This window comes from Choloepus didactylus, chromosome 17 (assembly GCF_015220235.1).
Source record: "Choloepus didactylus isolate mChoDid1 chromosome 17, mChoDid1.pri, whole genome shotgun sequence".
Lineage (NCBI taxonomy): Eukaryota > Metazoa > Chordata > Mammalia > Pilosa > Megalonychidae > Choloepus > Choloepus didactylus.
The window spans coordinates 37,609,809-37,631,449 of NC_051323.1; the positions used below are offsets into that span (position 1 = coordinate 37,609,809).

The 21,641-nt window shown below is 40.7% G+C and overlaps 1 protein-coding gene across 2 annotated transcripts in view; it reads right to left on the reverse strand.

Moving 5' to 3' along the window:
* SPTBN1 (spectrin beta, non-erythrocytic 1) overlaps positions 1–21,641 on the reverse strand; it is a 197,263-nt gene that overhangs the window by 122,480 nt on the left and 53,142 nt on the right. The window contains exon 1 of one of the 2 annotated variants that reach the window (XM_037806815.1): positions 17,088–17,235. In XM_037806815.1, coding sequence (XP_037662743.1) covers positions 17,088–17,235 — 148 coding nt within the window. Of the gene's footprint in view, positions 1–17,087; positions 17,283–21,641 lie in introns of those variants that run through there. The other variant, XM_037806814.1, reaches the window with a different exon arrangement.

Below are 21,641 nucleotides of genomic sequence, written 5' to 3' on the forward strand. Positions count from 1 at the left end.
AGGTTTAATATCATCCTCTGTGGTAAAATTCAGTTCAGACAGTAATGGTGTCAGTGTGCCGATTAAAATGACTCCCTGAACGTGAGGGTGTTAAAAAAAAAAAAAAAAAGGACCCACATGTGACCGTGCCTGAAGATTACAGCTGATTAAATGCACAAAGAAGGCCGCACAAACACACATGCTAATTCTGTGTCCACGTTTTAAGTTTCACATTAGTATAAGTGCATCCTCCAGCCCTGCCTCCTCTCCATCTATTTCTCGAGGCAGTCTTGAATACCTCTACATTATTTACAAGCATCCATACTAACACTGTCCTTCCTTCAAATGCTTGGAGGCGATGGACACAATTCCATGGGTGGTGCATGGAGGGGCTTCGGGTAGAAGCTGGAAGCACATGCTAATCCTCCCCAAGGCAACTAGTTCCAGGTATTAAATTTCGTGTTTTCACAACAGAAACATACGAGGGACTAACGATTATGGCCCATAAACTTATTTCTCTAAAATCAGTATATAAAACAGCTTCAGGACTGTCATCCTGTGGAACTGTCAAACTCACATTCCCTGGCTAGAGAAAAACAGGGGGCCAAGCTGGCTAAAGGACACACTGCTAGCCGCGTTAGATGTAGAAAGTTACTAGATTTTGTTGCTCTTGTTGTTACCTGCAAAAGAAAAGGTTTAAATTATATATCGGTTCAATCAACAATAATGGCAACAGCTCCCATCTCTGCTTGCAGACTGAGGACAGATGAATGGCCTTTAGCTGTTTTAGCAAAATGGAGGTATTCTTGGAACCACCTATAACAACTGCTATCACAATAGGTGGTTCCAATTATTCTCTCTCAGGCCAGGCTACTAGAGCCACCAAATACCCCAGGTCCTTAAGTCACAATATAGTATTCCAAGACGGAAAATTGTCACCAACATTTATAAATTTGTAATGAACAATTAAATCATCAAACTCCAACTGCTGGCATCCACTCGAGGCTAATGACAGCACACAGGAAATAGTAAAAAGAGAGAGAGCCTCTTTAGAGAGGCTTGGGATTAAGCACCTTTAATAGCCAATAGACAAGGAATGCAAAGAGACAAAGAAGCAAGAAATCCAGAAACACTGCAGTGATCCTAAGATGAAAGAAATGGTTAACACTTTCACTCTTTTAACCAAAAGGGTAAAACCCTGGGGGCAGACATTTGCTACGGCAGGAGCCAAACTGAGAACATCCTGGGGTGTCTGATCCACTGTGTAGTGGTTTGTACCAATACCAGTGCCCCAAACTTCCAAAAGCATCTCTACTAAACTAAGAATAAAAATCTAAGCCAACTACTCCGGTGAGAAAAAGATTCTATCAATCAACTGGTCCTGCTTGTATTTACTTCTGGGAAAAAGAAGTATTTTCTACAGTGTACATGGAAAGATATAACATACCTGGAAAACATCTCAGAAGATATGCACCAAACTTTTTTTTTTTTTTTTCAAATTTTGAGCATTTTTATTACAATACACAAAAAAATAAAAATAAAAGTTAAAGTGAAAAAGAACACCCAAGTTCTTTTTTACTTCAATTGCTCTTTTTCACTCTAATTATTATTCTTGTTATTTTTGTGTGTGTGCTAATGAAGGTGTCAGGGATTGATTTAGGTGATGAATGTACAACTATGTAATGGTACTGTAAACAATCGAAAGTACAATTTGTTTTGTACGACTGCGTGGTATGTGAATATATCTCAATAAAATGATGATTAAAAAAAAAAAAAAAAAGAACACCCAAAATATCCCACTGCCACCCATCCCTCCATATTATTCATTTACTTTTCATCTTCACTTTTCTATTCATCTGTCCATACATGGTACAAAGGGACTGGTAGCCACAAAGCTTTCATAATCACACAGTCACACAGTGTAAGCTATATAGTTATACAATCATCTTGAAGAATCAAGGCTACTGGGTTACAGTCCAACAGATTCAGGTATTTCCTTCGAGCTATTCCAATACGCTAAAAACTAAAAAGGGTTTTCTATATAATGCATAAGAATAACCTCCAGAATGACCTCTTGACTCTATTTCACATCTCTCAGCCACTGAGAATTTATTTTGTTTCATTTCTTTACCCCCATTTGTTCAAGAAGGCAATTCTCAATCCTATGAAGCCAGGGCCAGGTTCATGCCTGGGAGTCATGTCCCACATTGCCAGGAAGACTTATACCCATGGGAATCATGTCCCATGTAGGGGTGAGGATAATGAGTTTATTTGCAGTTTGGCTGAGAGAGAAAGGCAACATTTGAGCAAAAAAAGAGGTTCTCTGGGGGTGATTTTGGCATAATTATAAGTAGTCTTAACTTCTCCTTTGCAGGAAGAAGTTTCATAAGGGCAAACCCCAAGATTGAGGGCTTGACTTATTAAATAGGGAGTTCCAAATGATTGCAAGAATATCAGGAATTCCCCAGGTATTGAAGTTTAGTTTTTCCACATTATTGCATCAAACTTTTTAAAAGAATTATCTTTAGGAAGTGGGATTGAGAAGGGAATGAGTTTGGGGAAGGAGAAACTTTCACTGTCTATATGATTCTGTAGTGTTTGGATTTTTTTTTTTCTTAACAATACAAGCATATTCTTTTACAATACATTTTAATCTAAAAATCTTAAATGCATAAAAACTAGCTTTTGATATGTCTCACGAAAATAAGGAGAAATTTTTCCCCTAATGAAGAGATATTTAATAGCTCTGACCATGAATTAGTTCTTCAGTCTGACAAGTGCTCAATAAAAAGATCATTACTTGCGGCATTGTAGGGAATGCCAAAAAAGGAAACATTACTCATTGTTGCTGTCTTCAAGGAGTTCAACAGTCAGCTGAGCAATCAGATTTGGATCAGAGAGAGTGAGAATATGGATGCACTCAGGCTGAAGAGAGCTTGAGTTTCCCAAAGATTCACTGGATGGCCCAATGGGTAACATGTAGCACAGGAAAGGCCTGGGGACCTGACAAATGCCCCAATGTCTCCCTGACTTCAGTCCATCTGTTTCTAAGTTGCCTGCAGACACAATCTTGTGGCTAATAAGACAACTTCACATACATGTTCAAGAAATCTAAAGAATCTGCAGAAATTCTCACCTGTATGGCAAAATTCTTATCAGCCTTATCCAATAACATGTATCCATCGCCCAATTATGTCACCACCTGAAAGTTCTGAGAATTCAGTTCTGCTGCAATGGGGTCACCATTTGGTGCTCAACCAATTCCCATGAAGACTAATGAGAGCAGAGGAGATAAGAATTCTAGAAATGGATATTCATCTACCAAAGAATGAAGAGCCTAAGATTCAGGTTTTCAGAAGTACCATGATGACAATTTTATATAATACTATAGCATTTTGCTTATTTGATAGACCATGGTCTCTAGATTTCATGTGGGTAAGAAACATGCTAGCATAGTACTTATGTGACTGAACTGCTAAGACGTCTGGAATGGCACTCTGGGACTGAGCACCTACCAGGCTCCAAGAACAGGGCTTGATCCCTGAGGTCTCAAAGAAGAAAGTAGGGGACAGACCATGTTCCCAAGTTCACAAAATCACACAAATTAACAAGGTGATAACTTAGATGCAAACTAAGCATGTTTTGGTGGCATATTCTAAAGACCCTGAAATGCTAATGTTTGTTTCTATTTGTTGACTTTTTTTTTTCAAAGCTCTTAAAGGAAGCTTACATTATTGGTTGTTTCTGTTTTAAGGAAGCAATTAGTCAATGGTGAGCATTACCTTGGCATTTTATAGAATTTTTTTTATCTCTGAAGCAAGAACATCGATCTACCTGAAAACCTGCTGTGAACATCTACTGTTACCTGCCCAGCACTCACTCCCTTTTTGGAAACAGCTCCTTTACTTGTTCATCCATGTGGTTGCAAATAAGTCTATCAAATAAACAAAATGCTATTCCCACATCCTCCACACCCTGACTACAGTTCTTTGGTCTGGCAGTGGCCACCTGATCAAAGCCTACTAAACTACAGCCTCCCTCCCACCCATCCCCAGCATTTCCAACTAGAACTAGCCTAAGGGAGAAAATGGAGGACAGTGAAGCCCAGGAGCAGACGGTGGACATCTCATCTAGAAAACCACCTACAAAGGAGAGATAGAAGCCCACTCACACAAAGAAGCTAAAAACAAGAGATTCAGAGATGGAAAGCTTTAATTTCAGGAGGTCATCTGCAACCTACCCAGACTAGTTATACAGACCTTCCGTTGATCATGAAAGATACCTGTCTTTCCCAAAGAGTCCTAATATAATGTATCTTCCTCCACCACACCACAATTCTTCTGCACTAGCCATGCCAACCACACCAGCCAAAGGCCCTTTGAACTGTGCACGGATGATGTGCCTAGTATGTTTTGTACATATGGCTTCCTGTTCCTCAACAGTGCTTGAGGGTACCTCTCCTACAGATAACCATTGATAAGTATCCAGTTGGCCATGACCTGGTAAAAAAAAAAAGACTATCTGGGCCAAGGAGAGCTCCATCTCTATGCCCAACCTCATGGAAATTTTAACTAGAGAAAACCAGGATATTAAGTCATTAGCAATGAGGTCAAAAGATAAAAGACTTGCAAGAGCTGGAACTACAGTGCACCGAAGACAGGTGTGAGCTGAGGTTATGAGGGCGCAGATACTACTGGTAAGCAGAGGACACCAATGAATGAAGCACACGGCCCATCTGAAGGGTGGGAGGAGCCTCCAGCACTCCAGCAGCCTCCATCACTAATGGGTTTTCCAGGCTCATTCTCCTGAAACTCTGCAATAACTCCCCCAACTCCACCATACACATACCTTTTGTTTATTCAGAGAGTACAAGCGAATCTCTGTTCTTTACAACCAGAAAGGACTAACCAAAAATAATTCCGAATACAAGATTCTTTTCAGAGAAGTCAACTAGTAGGCACAGACCAGATCCTTACTCATTTGCTTGTTATGTAATGTGATCCTGTTAAATAAAGCTCATGAGGAATCTGCAGTTAAATGCTAAACCACTTCTCTAATCAACCTGGTGTCAAAAATCAAAAGTAATTTAAGAAACTATTTAACATCAACACAGTATCAATGAGCTCTAAAAATTAGAAAATTAAATTGAATAGTATCACTAAAAATGGTAGTTAACATCTTAGATATTTGAGTTGCATTGTTAAATTATAAAACATACTTCATGACATTTTCAGTTTGCTTTTATCATGTTTTGGTTGTATTTTTTTAAGTGCACAAGAGCTTTATAAATGCCCTATTCATATAAATGAAATTTCTTCCTTTTCTCCTCCAATTTTGGTAGAAAATTGGCAAAAGGTATAAACTGTGTAAGAGAATTTAATAAAGCCAACAAATATGACCATATGAGATAACAAACACCCACCAGTAGGCTTGTTTGAAGACCACGTCGAGGTAAATGAAAAAGTTCCTAAGGCTACAGTATTTAGGATCTGCCATCTGTTACAAGGCAACTGCCAAATAAAAATCACAGTGCTAAAGTCTTGGTAACTTTTACAGAAGTTTTTCTGCTTCTTCGTACTAATCCACTACTACCACTTATACAAGAGAGCAAGAGAGAAATGAAGTACTGTCACATGCTGCAACATGGATGAATCTTGAAAACATTATGCTAAGGGAAATAAGCTAGTCATAAAAGGCCACATATTACATGACCCCATTGATATGAAATATCCAGAATGACCAAATCCATAGAGACAGAAAGTAGGCTAGTGGTCGCCAGGGACTGGGGGAGGTGGAATTAGGGAGGGACTACCAGCGGGGAGGGAGCTTTTTCCCCAGGTGATGAAACGTTCTGGAATTAGATAGCATAACGGTTGTACAACTCTGTGAATATATTAAAAACACTATATTTTTAGTATGCTTTGTCTATTCTAAAAGGGAGAATTTTTTATAGTATATGAATTATATCTCAATAGAGCTGATATTCAAGACAGAACAGGAATGCATAAGAGAAGAGAAAAGCCTCGTAAGTTTGTCCTTTATGACCTATATAGGCAGTGCCCAAATAAAGAGATGTAGTCTTCCTACATTCAATCTTAAATCAACCATAAACTCCGTGGAATTTTCCCATAGAAATGATGACTGGAGTTCCTCACAAGGAAGAGAGTGACTGAGTAAGGAGGGTTAGTGGGGTAGGGAGACTAGGGGTAAGACAAAGGCTAGGGGTGGACTGGTAGAGGAATAAAGAATGAGGGTCAAGGAACATTGTCTGAGGAGCCAGAGGAAGAGGAAAGAACCGGGGCCCCAGAAGAGTGAGGGGCAGGAGTGGGGGCTGGGCCGGGAGGAGGGAATGGAACGTGCTTAAAAGGTTTCAGAGGAAGGAATGGTAGGAAACTATGGTGGCATGCAGCTTCTATCTGCTGGAGATGCAATACCTTCCCTTCTATCCCTAATCACTCAGCACAGCTGCTACGGGGTCTCAGCCATTGCTGAGGAGAGACAAGAATTTGAGGTAGAATTGAGGAAACAGCAGCAGGAATCCAAGCTGATTTCAAACTCAGGGGAGAAACTGGGTCCACTGCAGTAGGAAGGAAGAAGAAGGAAACCAAGGAAGCTGTACCAAAAAAAAGAACAAAGCAAGAGACGACTCCTGCATTCCTATGGTCGGGAAACTACAGAAGGCATTTTATATAAAAATAAACTGAGAGTATAATCTGGAACTACATGGAATAACCTCAGCTGTCTTCCCCTTCTATAGCTTTTATGAAGCTCTTTATATAAAATGCCCTTTCGGATTCAGATTTCACTAACAATGGCAGTATATTTACTATGTGCAAAGGACCAAGCCTCTCACAAATAATCCCAAATAATATGTAATTCGCAAACACCTCAAGAATGGATGAGGAAAACAATAGGTAGCTATTAAATCCCTGTTAATTGTGGCTGTGAAAATCCATTCCATCATGCAAGAAAACATTCTCTTTCCCTTGGGGCACGAAAGTTACCTGTGAACAGGGAGGTGGGTGTGTGAATAAGAAAAATTCCAGCTTAACTCTCGACGAAAGAGTCCAAGCTTGTGACAGGAGTACCATCTTGAGCAGCCAAAAGCAGACTTTTCTGTTTGAGCGAGAGGGGTCCTCTGAGCCCTGCGGTCTGCCCTCTTGGTTTTGCTGCAGTGGAAACTCAAGCAGCAGCAGCTCCAAGGCTCAAGGCCCAGCCTTCTCTCTCCAACTTCCAGTGCTCTCTAATGTACCTCGTTACATGACCTTTTTTTTTTTTCCCACGTGATCAATCCTTCCCTCTAAATTATTACAGTATTAATTGCTTGTACTACTTTCTTGGCACTTGTGTACATATTTAGCTAATGTCTCGTGTAAATAGGTTTTATCCTTCTAATTAGATCATTCTGGGCCATGTTTTATAGATCGCTTTATATATGTAACAACAGGCTGGCTCTGTGTACTCACTAGAAGGAAGTCAAATATTTTATATATAATTGTTTAATTATTCATTTTAGTGGGGGTGGAGTGAACTGTGGATTAAAAGTCTTAATCTGGAAAGATTCCGAGCAAAACCATCATATTACAGGAGACTTTAAAAAACAGGAAGTCAATATCCAAACCACCTAATTAAAAACGCACGATTATAGGTAGAAAAGACATTGAGACATCTCTCTAAAGAGGTAAAGTTAAAAATCTTTTATAGTTTTAGAATAGGCTTTCCTCCTTCTATGGGCAGGGTCTGTTTGGGGATTACGTAAATAAATTAAGTACATAACTTTAATGATAGCTTGAACATTATAGCCAAATGGGAGAAAGTGATGGTAAATTCTGCTCTAATTCCCAGCGTACAGAGGAACCTGGATCTTTATCCCTGAGAAAACGCTATACCTAAAATTTTCATCTACAGCTGCAGAATTTTTTAGGATGTATTTTTCATATACTCCCACTAATTTTCATTAGCACCAGAGAGTGAATTTAGATCCAGAGGTATTTTCTACCTTCCTGGAGGTTACAATTAAAAGGCCCAAGCAGTGATGGGGCCGGAGTGGGGGACCACCGTCACCTCCAGCGGCAGAGAATCCAGCCAGGCAGGGGCTGTCCTAGGGCCAGGGGTTACAAGAAGTAAAGCTATTGCATAAAATTTGAATTCACTAATGTTGATGACTAATGATTCCCAAATTAATCATGTTTTAAATTTCTGTCTTTTTTTTTTTAATTTGAATGCACATTCATCCATGGGCTTTATCCTACCACCTCTTTATGCCACCATTTTTTGGGGGGGAAAAATGAATCAAACCTCCCGCCAGGTGGCAGCGCAATACTCAGTCTGGGGAAAAATTGAGCCTTCTTGGGTCTCAAGATACCAAAACGTAAGCTGTGACCTGCTTACTAGGGGAAAGGGCAGAGTAATATTTCAAAGAGATAAAAAGCAGATTTTCACTTCATTGGGAATATGCAAGGATAATAAGATCTGAATATTAACTGGGAACACTTAGGTCATGTCCTAGGAAAGTGTTTTTCTCAAAGTGTGCTCTACAAGAGAATCATGTGGAAACCTGCTAAAAATGCAGACCCCTGGGATCCACCCCACAGTTTTCAAATCTCCATTTGAAAGGGGAGGTGGAAGCCTAGGAATATGCATTTTAAACAAGTGAGCTACTGAAATACAGTCTTTGAGAACAGATGCCTGGGTATTTGATGCTTTATTCCTCAGAATTTAAATTCACACTTGGCCAAGCAGCCAATTACTTACTGTTTCATATATATCCTCAAGACCGAGTATTTGATGGGTATTTTAAAGTCCACATTTGTTCTGCAGCATCAGAAAGTTTTAGCTAATAAAAAGTGTCTATGTGAAGTCATCAGAGCTGCACTGTCCAAATCGGTAGCCAATGGCCACATGTGAGCTCTCGATCATGAGAAATCTGATTAGCCCACATTGCCAGGTGCTGTAAGTACACACCGGATTTCAAAGACTTACTATTAAAAAATGTAAAGGATATCATTAATAGCTTTTTATATTGATTACAAGTTGAAAGGATAATATTTTGGATATACTGATTAATTAAAATATCTTACTTAGAAAATTTAAAACCACATATGGCTAGTATTATATTCCTTTGGACAGTGTTAATCTGGATAGTTAAAGTAAATCATTCCTTTTGCTGATTAAATGCTTCACCAAAATTCTTGATCATTCAAATCAATGTCTATGTGTAAAGCAAACTTGGTGTGTATATACAGCCACAAAGGAGTGTCGTTTACTTTATATATGCAAGTGGAAAATACAATTAGGTGCTTTCATGTCATCATCCTGTGGCTGTCAGCTGTCCTTGAAGCCCCCAGGACCACGAAAACTCAAGGTCAATTTCTTTCACCATGCCCTCAGCTTATCAGAAAAGCTACTGTACAAAATGTGAACTCACTAATGTTGGTGATTAATGATTCCCAAGTTAATCACATTTTAAATTTCTGTCTTTTTAAAATATTTAAATGTACATTCATCCATGGGCTTTCTCCTACCATCTCTCTACTGCACCATTTTTTGGGGGAAAAAATGAATCAAACCTCTTGAATGTGATATTAGATCTTAAGATACTTTCATTCATTTTTTTTTCCTAATTAAAAAATAGTACAGATTTTATTTCAGGAGAAAGTCAAATGCAGGTAAGAGAAAAGGAAGGTCACTCATAATCTCAGCACTCAGAAATAAACAGTGAATATTTGAGTGCATATCCTATCAAAGTTTTGGGGGTGTTTATGAGCATTGATATTCAGATATTCTAATCACTTTATCAATATTTTCAAGCTGAAAATATTGTACTTTCTAAAAGACTATCTCTTCCCTTAATTTGTGTTCACAAAATACAAGGCATGGTTATAAATATCCTTCAATTGTAAAAAGAAAACATTTACCTTCAACATTTCTTTGAAAGATGAAAGTTTTATGTTTTATTTGTATTTAAAATAAAGTGCTGATTTCCAGAAAGTTCAGCTTATTTTGAATCACTTTATTCATTACCGCACTTTACACATTACTGAGGCATTTTGGTCAGAGGTCAGGAATGTGGATATGCCATCATGGGATGTGGGAAATCATTTACAGAATGCGTAAGGAGTACTTCACAGTGCACTGCCTCAAGGCTGAATGGGCATGGCATGACCTCTTTGCTACTCAACATGATGGACTAAGGCTCTTCTCATCTTCCTTCTGAACTCTCAACAGTAACGCCATGAAAAGGGAGGGAAGTAAGTACAGCTGTTTGTACCCCAGAAAAACACGTTCTTAAACTTAATCCATTCCTGTGGGTAGGACTTTTTGAAGAGGTTACGTCAGTTAAGGTGTGTTTTAGTTTGTTAAAGCTCATGAAATGCAATATACCAGAAATGGGTTGGCTTTTACACTGGGGATTTATTAACTTAGAAGTTTACAGTTCTGAGGCTGTAAAAATGTTCAAATCAAGGCATCAATAGGCAAGGCTTTCTCCCCGAAGACCAGCTACAGGCAAACCTGAGCTCCCCTGTCACATGGTCAGGCACACGGTGACGTCTACTGCTATCTTCCTTCTCTCCTGGATTTCGCTGCTTCCAGTTTCTGGCTTCAGTGGCTTCTCTGTTTCTCTGGTTTCTCTCGGTTTTCTGTGTGTTTTCTCACAACTCCTCTGGCTTTTTTCTGTGTCTTCTTTCTGTCTTTTAACCTCTCATAAAGTACTCCAGTAAGAGTGATTAAGATCAACCCTGAATGAGGTGGGTCACACCTGTCAAGTTAAGATCCCACTCACTGAAAGAGTCTACTTACAATGGGTCTACACCCATGTCAGAACATGCTTTTCTGGGGTACACACTGCTTCAAACCCTCACAAGGTATGGCCCAACTCAATCAGGAAAGGTCCTTATGCTATTACTAGAGTCCTCTATAAGCAGAATGAAATTCAGACAGATAGAAAGAAAGCCAACAGGAAGCAAGAAGCTAAAAAGTCAATGAACCCAGAAGAGAAGGGAGAGACCAGGAGAGGCCGCCATGTGCACTGCCATGTGACAGAGGAGCTAAGGACCAAGGATCACCTGCAGCCAGCCCCAGAATGCCAGTCTTTGGGAAGAAAGCATTGTCTTGATGATGCCTTAATTTAGACTCCTCCTAGCCTCAAAACTGTGAACCAATAAATTCCCATTGTTTAAGCCAACCCACTGCATGGTAGGCTTAAGTATATATTTCGCCAGCCTCTTTGCTATGTACATATATATAAGTTTGTAACACGTGGCCATAGTTGATGTTAATTCTACTTACTTTAGTAAACTATATCTAAGTCTTAAATCTATAAAAGCTGCATGAAGATGTGAGAGGTTCCCTCCTCACCTAACTTTGTATGAGGGGAGAAGTTTTCAGATGATGCTTTTCTCTACCTTTTAGAAAAGCCACTTTTTTCAGTCTCACCAGGAGATGCTCTAGTTGATTAGAAAGATAGGAGAGTGCCATCCCCTCTTGAGGATGCTTCCTCTTGGGCATGAGGTTGACGTTTCTGGTTACTAATGAGTAAGAAGGGGTGATGAGTGACTGAGATGTGAGACAGACTAATTTTCAAGCAAAAAATTTAAAGAGCATGTAAAGAGTCAAAGCTCACTGGGCAATGGGAAGTGACCCAACTCCAACCTTGTTCATTTTTGCCACAAACTGGCAACTGACAAGTGATCACAGGCCTGATTTCTACACTAAAAAATATGATATGTTACACACTACACCAGGGTAACCATCTCCTCCATGAAATATCAGACTCCTAATGAGTTAAAAGCAAATTCTGAGGATGAAGATGAAGGACAAAGACAAGTAAACTAAAAATCAACAAAAGTGATTTTAGAACTCACAGGAAGCATGTCAGTGTGTGTGTGTGTGTGTGTACATGTGTGTATTGCAGTCTAATAATAAAAACATATCTGTAAACTGGGTGAAAATTAATACCATGTATTTTACCCCACCCTATTTCCCTAGAGATACAAACCTTTGAAGCTACTTGGTAAAGACACATCATGGTGGCTACATTATCAATATAAGATGTACACACCATAAAAACATGGATTCCTGTGTTAGTTTCTTTCATAAATCTCAGGATTCAGATTGAAGTCAATAGAAGATGAAACATGCAGAGTGTCCTACAAGTACACAGGAGATTTGATACATACATTTCTACTGCTGTAGCGACTCTAATCCACTTTGGAACATGCAATTAATGCTACAACAGCACTCATGATGGCCCGTCACTGTACTCCGTACACTATTCCTGTAAGCCACAGGAAGATACTTCCGTTTTCTCAAAATCAGGTGGTCAGCCTTCCATCCCACTCCCACATTAAAGTATGTCTTTAAGATGCCCTGTTGAGTTTGATACTTATTTCTTCCTAGACTGAGGTTGGGTCTAGATGAAATGGTCTGTGCCAGTTTGAATGTATTATGTCCCCCCAAACGCCGTTATCTTTGATGCAATCTTGTGTGGGCTGACATATTAGTGTTGATTAGATTGTAATTCTTTGATTGTTTCCATGGAGATGTGGCCCACCCAACTGTAGGTGACAACTCTGACTGGATAATTTCCATGGACATGTGGCCCCACCCATTGAACATGGGCCTTGATTAGTTTACTGGAGCACTATATAAGCTCAGACAGAAGAAGCAAGCTTGTTACAGCCAAGAGGGACACTTCAAAGAATGCACAGGAGCTGAAAGAGGAACTGCAGTTTACAGAGACATTTTGGAGATGGCCTTTGAAAGCAGACTTTTACTCTGGAGAAGGTAAGAGAAGACAAAAGCCCCAAGAGCAACTGAGAGAGACATTCTGGAGTGAAGCTGCAGCCTAGAGAGGAACGTCCTGGGAGAAAGCCATTCTGAAACCAGAACTCTGGAGCAGATGTCAGTCACGTGCCTTCCCAGCTAACAGAGGTTTTCCGGAAGCCACTGGCCTGCCTTCAGCAAAGGTACCCAATTGTTGATGCCTTACCTGGGACACTTTATAGCCTTAAGACTATAACTCTGTAACCAAATAAACCCCCTTTATAAAAGCCGATCCATTTCTGGTGTTTTGCATAATGGGCAGCATTAGCAAACCAGAACATGGTCTCAGTTCCCCAAGGGAGCACAGGTATCATCAATACTATATACCAGTCTCATGTGCGATCACCTGGACCAGTTGCATCAGCACCACCTGGGAACCTGGGGGAAACAAGTTTTCACACACCATCCCAGACCCACTGAGTCAGAAACTTGGGATGGGCCCAGCAATCTGTGTGTTAAACAAGCCCTCTAGGTAACTCTACGTATGCTCAAATTCTAGAACCACTGTTCAACTCTCAACACTGTGGGACTGTTCTGTTATCCTGCTATCACGATATGGTTTTTTAGAGGCTCAGAGATTTTTTCAGCCCCACAGAACAAGGCAGTAAGATTATTTCCTCCATTAACCAAACTGCAAAACTGGCTCTTCTGGTATCTTCTACAAGCAGTGAAAGTAATTCTTTTTCTTAAATAGCATTTAGTCTGGAGGTGACACTTTTCTTTTCAGTACTTGCTGTGGTTACTCACAGTTTCTTCTAGGCCACACACTGAAATTAACCTACTGTCAATACTGTACAACAATGAACTTTGAATCATATTTCTACTTTACTGAATACAGAAAATAATACAGCATTCATTTTGGAGTCCATCTGCTTTCAGCCACTTACCAATAGTGTCATCTTGAACAAGTTACTTAATCTCTCCATGCTTTAGTTTCCTCATCCACACACTGTAGATAATAACCACCTCATATGGTTATTACGGGATTGACTCTTGTGCCGGTTTGAATGTATTATGTCCCCCAAACGCCATTATCTTTTATGTAATCTTGTATGGACAGACATTATCAGGGTTGATTAAATTGTAATTCTTTGAGTGTTTCTTTGGAATGAGCCCCACCCAGCTGTGGGTGATGACTTTGATTGGATAATTTCCATGGAGGTGTTGCTCCACCCATCCAGGGTGAGTTTTAAGTTGATCAGTGGAGCCATATAAATGAGCTGACTCAAAGAGAAGGAACTCAGTGCAGCTGTGAGTGACATTCTGAAGAGGAGCTATAGCCAAGAGGGACACTTTGAGGAATGCACAGAAGCTGAGAGAGTAGCTGCAGATGAGAGACAGTTTGAAGATGGCCGTTGAAAGCAGATTTTTGCTCCAGAGAAGCTAAGAGAGGACAAATGCCACAAGAGCAACTGAGAGTGACGTTTTTGAGGAACTGCAGCCTAGAGAGGAACGTCCTGGAAAAAAGCCATTTTGAACCCAAAACTTTGGCGCAGATGCCAGCCACGTGCCTTTCCAGCTAACAGAGGCTTTCCGGATGGCATCGGCCATCCTCCAGTGAAGGTACCCAATTGCTGATGTGTTACCTTGGACACTTATGGCCTTAAGACTGTAACTGTGTAGCCAAATAAACCCCCTTTTTATAAAAGCCAAGCCATCTCTGGTGTTTTGCATTCCGCAGCATTAGCAAACTAGAACAACTGTTAATATAAAAAATGCATTTAGAACAGTGCCTGGCACTGAGTAAGCACCATATTAAGTGCCTGCAATAATCATTATCACAACTACAACTATTCAGGGACCTAGATCACATACAGGGAAAGACATGGTGGAAAGGGTGGACAATTGATCAATACTGAGGACAGCTGGGGGCTTTCCTCTGGAACTTGGGGGAAAAAACAGATTCAAGGAGCAAAGAACTACTTTGAAATTTGCAACTAAAATTGTCCTTAAAAGGACAATAATACTTGCTAACCTGGAACCAGAGAGCAAATGACTCATGAAACAAAGGTGACTGGCCACCATCTATGATACTGGTCTAAAGGCCCAAATGAAGATTCAAGAAGATTCAAAAGGTAAGAGATTAAAGTACAAATGAATCCACTAGCCCAAGCCAGGATCATGGTTTCCATAAGGTCCTATTTTAATGAATGAGCTAGAAAATAAAGTCCCAATTCTAGACAGACTAATAAGTGATTAATCATTCATTTATGCCCCCAAATTAGGCAAGCTCAACAAAGAGCTTTATATTGCCACCTGTGTAGACTGAAGCTGTTTTGTACTCCAGAAAAGGCCATGTTCTTTTAATCCATTCCTGTAGGTACAGATCTATTGTGGGTGGGACCTTTTGGTTAGGTTATTTCAATTTAAATGTGGCCCACGCCATTCAAGGTGGGTCTTAATCCTTTTACTGGTATCCTTTATGAGAGGTTAAAGGACAGAAAAAGCCAAGAAAGCTTAGAGATGGAAAGACCCAAAGAAGCTAAGAGAGGATGCCAATGAAACTCAAAGAGGAGGCCACTGGAACCAGAAGCTGAAAGCAATTAAACCTGGGAATGAAGGACCAGCAGACCCTGGCCATGTGCCTTGCTATCTGACAGAGGAACCCCGGATGCCAGCAGCCTATCTTCAGAGAAGGTATCATCCTGTTGATGCCTTAATTGGGACATTTTCACAGCCTTGTAAATTTGTAAGCTAATAAATCCCCATTGTAAAAGTCAACCCATTTCTGGTATATTGCATTCCAGCAGCTTTAGCAAACCAAAACACCACAGCTCAAGAGACAAATTATCCTAAGGCAGCTAATTTTTCTGTAACACTTAGTTGGCTGCATGTGCAATATCCATTCCCCTTTTCCCTCTCTGTCATATTCTAAATTCTCTAGCCAAGATGTTTGGATGCGACAGACCCAACTCTCACTCCAGGGCTGTGTCCTACTTAGCTGAAGCCAATCAACACGTCTTATTCATGAGCCCCAGTGAGAGGAAGGTTCAGGGAGAGGCACATGATCCAATCAGATCCATCAGGCCAGTGGAACCGATTCCAGACCATGGTGAAAGTAATGAGGAAGCAGATGAGCTCTATCTTGCTGGGCGTCCATAAGGCTCAAGGGGCCGTGGGACCTGGGGCAGCTAACTTGGGACTACAGGGGTAGAGGCTGAGGACAGAGCCCACACTAGCAAGTAAAACCAGGAAATGCAGAGAAAGAAACCAGATTTTGGTCATATCATTTAAACCCAGGAGAAAATCATGCTTAAAAGCTCAATATTTCTACTATGTGACCAATAAATTCTCTTTGTCCTTTAAGGCATTAGGGATTGGGTTTCCTTTTGCTTGCAATCAAGAGAATCCTAAATGATACATACCTCAGAATCAGATTCTATTATCCACATAATAAAAATGTGAGACATATTCACAATCAATCATAAACGTTAATTGGTTAAATCATGACTTCAATTTATGTATCTATATCTACATATCTTAATTCAAGACATTAGAAAAAAAAATATGATGAACTTACTTTTCTCACTTGGAAAGTCCATAATAACTTCATTTGAAATCTCATAGTACAGATGCAAGACCTTGAATACATTACAGTTTGATCCTTGGTTTACATAAATTAAGTACTGCTGAATTTTCATTGTGACAGAACCCTTTTCTGATTTCCCAGGCAATTGCAGCACAGAATCCTCCCCTCAGTCCCACCAGGGGCCATCATGAAAGTGTGCTTCCGGGTAATCCACAGCAATAAGAGAGAAATCACAAGATAAAGATGCATTTCCGCTAATTTTAATGAGTCAATGGCTAGCTTACCCGTTATAGCATTAAATGTGCCCTCACCAGACTAAGCAACTGCTTTTCAGATCTAAAGTCCTTGCATGTGGACACCAACTAATCATGGTTGTAAATACTGTACTTAATGTCAATTAATGTATCACAAACACTGAGTACACAGTTTAGTTTGTACATTTTTTGTATAAGGTATAGTATGTTTCAATATTTTGAAATTTAAAAATCTAGGTGAGCATGATACAATTACACAGGGTAGCTCTTTCTGAATTTCTATAAAAATCGCTCTATATTCTGAATTATTTTGGCTGTTAGGAGTGACAGTTCTCCAAATATGGAACTGGCTCCCTTACAAAACAGTCAGCTGGCTCGATGTTAAAATAGAGGTGAGATGACCTTCCAATAGGGCGGCCACAATGGGGACTGGATGGATGACTTTAAAAGGGAACTTTAAAGCACCTGCACCTCGGTGACGGGGTGTGAAGGAGACCTACCTGCCAGAGCCTTGATACGGGACCGCTCAAACAGCCGTGCGGAGCTGTTCTCGTTGTCCCAGTCATCCACGTCCCAGCGGTTGTTGACATCGCTGTACTGCTGTTGGATCTCAATGTTGTCGTAGTCTGTGGCTACTGTGGTCGTCATCTTGAACCGTCTCAGCTGCTCCTCCACATCAGCTTCTTCTTAGAGTTCTGTGAGAAAGAAAAACAAAACCCTATTGAGATGTCCAAATGAGTACAGTCCCCAGGAAACCTACTGAGATAAAGGTGAGTAGATGGTAAAACAATTTGTGCATTGGGATGTCAAGAACAGGTCCTCTGCAGTCAGTCAAAGCTGGTTTTGAACTTCAGCTGTCTCGTAACCTGTGTGGCCAAGTTAACATCTCTGAGCCTCAGTTTCTCCAACCATTACAGTGGAAGGACACTAGAATTTGCTGAGAGGCCCAAATGAGACAATGGTCGCCCAACAAATGGTGGATTTCTTCCTCTGTTCTGAAGTTTAAACTCTAGTTTTAAAGTTTTCTCAGAGCTGGATTAATACCTATTTGGAGCTTCTGAATGAACTCATTTATTTCTATTGTGTCACCATAAATTATCATTTTTCAGTTTCTCCTGGAAATTCAGAAATGTTAGGTAAGGGAACTAACAGATGATTTTATCAAAACATCTCACTTGACATATCTGAAAGCTGAGGTCGATGATTAAATGGAAAGGTATATGTATAGCACCAAGGACAGTTCCAGTGCATAGTAGGTGTTCAATAAGTAAAGTCTGCAACTATATTATTGTATTGTTACAACTTCTACCACCACCATCAGCACCCACTCCTGCTGTGTTTTTCAGGGATAAATGTGAAGTAAGAACCTTAGGCTTCAACTTTTGGTCCACTTGATCACAGTGTCCTCAGGGAATCAAAAGAAGCCTGTTTAGCTTTAACAGCTATTATCCACTCATTCAGCCACAATAGACTGAGGTCCTACTATTGTGTCAGACACTATTACAGATACTAGGGATATAAAAGCAAATAATGTAAGGACCCTGCTCCTAGCGAAGTTTACATCCTAATAGGAGGAGATGGGCAAAAAGCACACAAGAGAGTTTCCAGAAAACAAAATGAAAGTAGAGTGATATGATGGGCGTGAGTGATGACTACTGTGGATCTGGTGGTCAGGGAGGGTCTCCCTGCGTTAAGATTTAAACTGGCATCTCAATTTAAAAAGAAACATCACGCACAGGTCAAGAGCAACAGCATTCCAGGTAGAGGAAACAGTGTAAAGGTGCCAGGTGAGAAGCAGCACGGCATGTCAGGGGACAGAGAGAAGGCCAGTGTGCTGGCGTCTGCAGGCAGGGGAAGGAGACGAGGCTGGAGAGCTAAGTGGGGACAGACCACTAAGGGCTCTGTCATCCTGAGTAAGTAGTCTGACCTTCGTTCTAAGGGCGATGGGAAGCCACTACAGGATTTTCAGCAAATAACTGACATAATTGGGGCCATGCTTTTAAAAGTCCACTCCTGGCAAGTTCATTATTGGGGGTGAGACTAGAAGCAGGGGCCAGTCGGGAGGTTACCCCAGAGATGGTGGCGGCTGGGTGATGGAGGTGGTAAGAAGTGGATGTTCTTTGGGAAGAGAGGTGCCAGAACTTGCTGAAGACCTAAAGCAACAGGGAACTGTTGGTTTAAGTCAGGCTGTGTTTGATTCCTATTGCTGTGGTTAAACTGCACATTTAAAATTTCACCACAAGGACTCAGGCTCAGTCAGCTTTCCAATGCCATCTGAGTAAATTCTGTTAATCTGCATGTGCTGGTTTGAATGTATTATGTCCCCCAGAAAAAGCCATATTCTTTGATGCAATCTTATGGGGCAGACATATTAGTGGGGATTAAGTTGGAATGTTTGGATTAGGTTGTTTGCATGGAAATGCACCCCACTCAACTGTAGGTGATAACTCTGATGAGATAATTTCCATGGAGGTGTGGCCCCACCCATTCAGGGTGGGCCTTCATCAGTGGAACCATATAAATGAGCTGACAAACAGAAGGAACTCAGTGCAGCTGAGAGTCACATTTTCAAGAGGAGTCCACAACCAAGAGGGACACTTTGAAGAGGAGCTGTGGCCTAGAGAGGAATGTCCTGGGAGAAAGCCATTTTGAAACCAGAACTTGGAGCAGATGCCAGCCATGTGCCTTCCCAGCTAACAGAAGTTTTCCGGACACCATTGGCCATCTTCCAGTGAAGGTACCTGATTGTTGATGTGTTACTTTGGACACTTTATGGCCTTCAGACTGTAACTCTGTAACCAAATAAACCCCCTTTTATAAAAAGCCAATCCATTTCTGGTATTTTGCATTCCCACAGCCTTAGCAAACTAGCACACTGCAAATCTACTAAGAAGGAAAAAAGTCTCACCCCCTCCCCCTTTTTGGTGTTAGGAAGATGTCCTGAGAGAAAAGATGTTTGCTCTCCCTGCCCCTCTCCAGTTTCGATGTTCAAAAATCCATGATGAGATTCTGTACCTGGATGCTCATTTAGCAAAAGCTTCGTTCAATGTGTACCAAGAATGTGACATGGAACAGAGCCAGCAGGCTTAGTCACTAGCTTGTGTGCTAATAAAACACCAGACCACACCCAGCAACGACTACCCAAGAGCTGATTTTTTCCCTCACATATGCCACAATGCAAAAATATTAAGCAAAAAAAGCCACATGAGCAGAAGGAAAAAAAAAATTCTCTTTTGCTTCAAATGAAGCTTTCCTCAAGCCCCTGCACATACCCACCTGTCCCGTGCAACCAGGTTTCCATGGTAAGCAAATAAAGCTGAAACAAAGTAACTATACCGTTTAATTGGCGGCACAAGCTATCTAAGAATACTACTCAACAGAGCCCTGTGTTCCCAAGGAACCCATCCTTTCTCAAACAGAAAAATCTTAGATGGGAGTAAAATCCTGGATTCCCCTAAGCCACATATAATCGATCCCAACAGCATAAATCCATTGGTAGATTAATTTTAACATCTACATTACAATGTAATTACAAAACTTTTAAAACAGAAAATTTCAAAAACCTAATTCAAAAAGTACATTCTATGGAATAACCTTACCGTTACTTTTAACCTCCAGAGAGTCATAACCCCCTTCAAAAAATAAATCAACATTGTGGTGTACCACTTGGCTCTGGAGATAGTTAATTTTCATGACCATGTCTTGAAAGACTTTTATACAATTCAGTCTTGGAGGAAACCATCTCTAGGAAAATAATGTGGAAATGATACTAACCAAATTTCGGAAGGTACAGAAAGCGCGATTTGACCCAACCAAGGTGAAACCCAAGCTTGGCATGCCTCTCTCCAGATTCGTTTTGGCTATTTGGTGCCACCTGCTGTCTGATGAGAACACCACGGCCTCCAGGAGCCACCCGTCCAGCCACTATCCCACTGCTCCAACTCAGACACTGATAGCCCTTTCTCCCAATTCACCTTTCTCCTGCTCACTGATTCATCCCCCAAATCACCAACTGCTTCCCTAAAATTTCTCAACAAGCAAGTGTTAATTCTTTTCTTTAGTTTAAAATAATTCGGAGAACTTGAGCACATTTTTTTCCTGTGTTCTTTTAATAGCAACATGATTGATCCTCAAAACAAAGGTGAACGGGAAGGGAAAGTACCTACTATTGTGTGTACAAAAGAAAATAGCAATGCAGCAGGTTATTCTTTTTATTCAGTTGTTTAACTCAAGTGTCTGAATTTGGATATCAGGGACGCTTTTTTCTTCAATATTCTCCTGTCCTTGTTAAACAGCTGCTTTCATAGTGACAGAACGCTTTTTTGATTTTTCAGGGCAATTTCTGGGGAAAAAACATGCCCCATTCCACCAGGGCCATCATGAAGGTTTGCTTCTAGGTAACCAACAGCAAAGGGCAGATCTGAAGGTGGAGAAGAGTCAAGGAAGGAACATGCCAGAGCAGGCACACAGCATGGGGAAACCAGAAAGTCCAGCAGTTACTACAAACACTATTATCCTCTACTCCAACAAGGAACCGTGCCAGCTGCGGGGACAGCTGACATCATACACATAGGTGTCCCCAGGAGGTTATCTATGAATGGCTGAATTTTCCCAAGGTGTGTGTCCCAGTGGCCACGAAGTAACCTGTACTTCTTAAATGGCTGTGGGAAGATTAGAAGACGACGAGAGGAAGGCCAGCCATCCTGCAGCTCTGCCTGATGACTGCAGCGTTAGGAAAGCTTGAGAGGACTGTAAAAGGTTGGCATGAGCCGCGGCAATCTCCCCTCCCTAAAAAGGGCGATGAGAGCCTCCACTGGGCAAGGAGAGCCTAGATTCCACCTGACTTGATTGCCACAGCAGGAGCTCATTAAATAATCCTTGAATACCTTGAACGAATAAAAGTCAGTAATACCCTGTGCAACAGAGGATGTTACATCCATCTTTGTGCTAGGTTTTGAGAAGGCAGCTAAACATATGTATTTATATTCCCTGATCTCCAACACATGTGTATGTCCGTACATCCTGTATACACATAGACATAAATGCATGTGGGT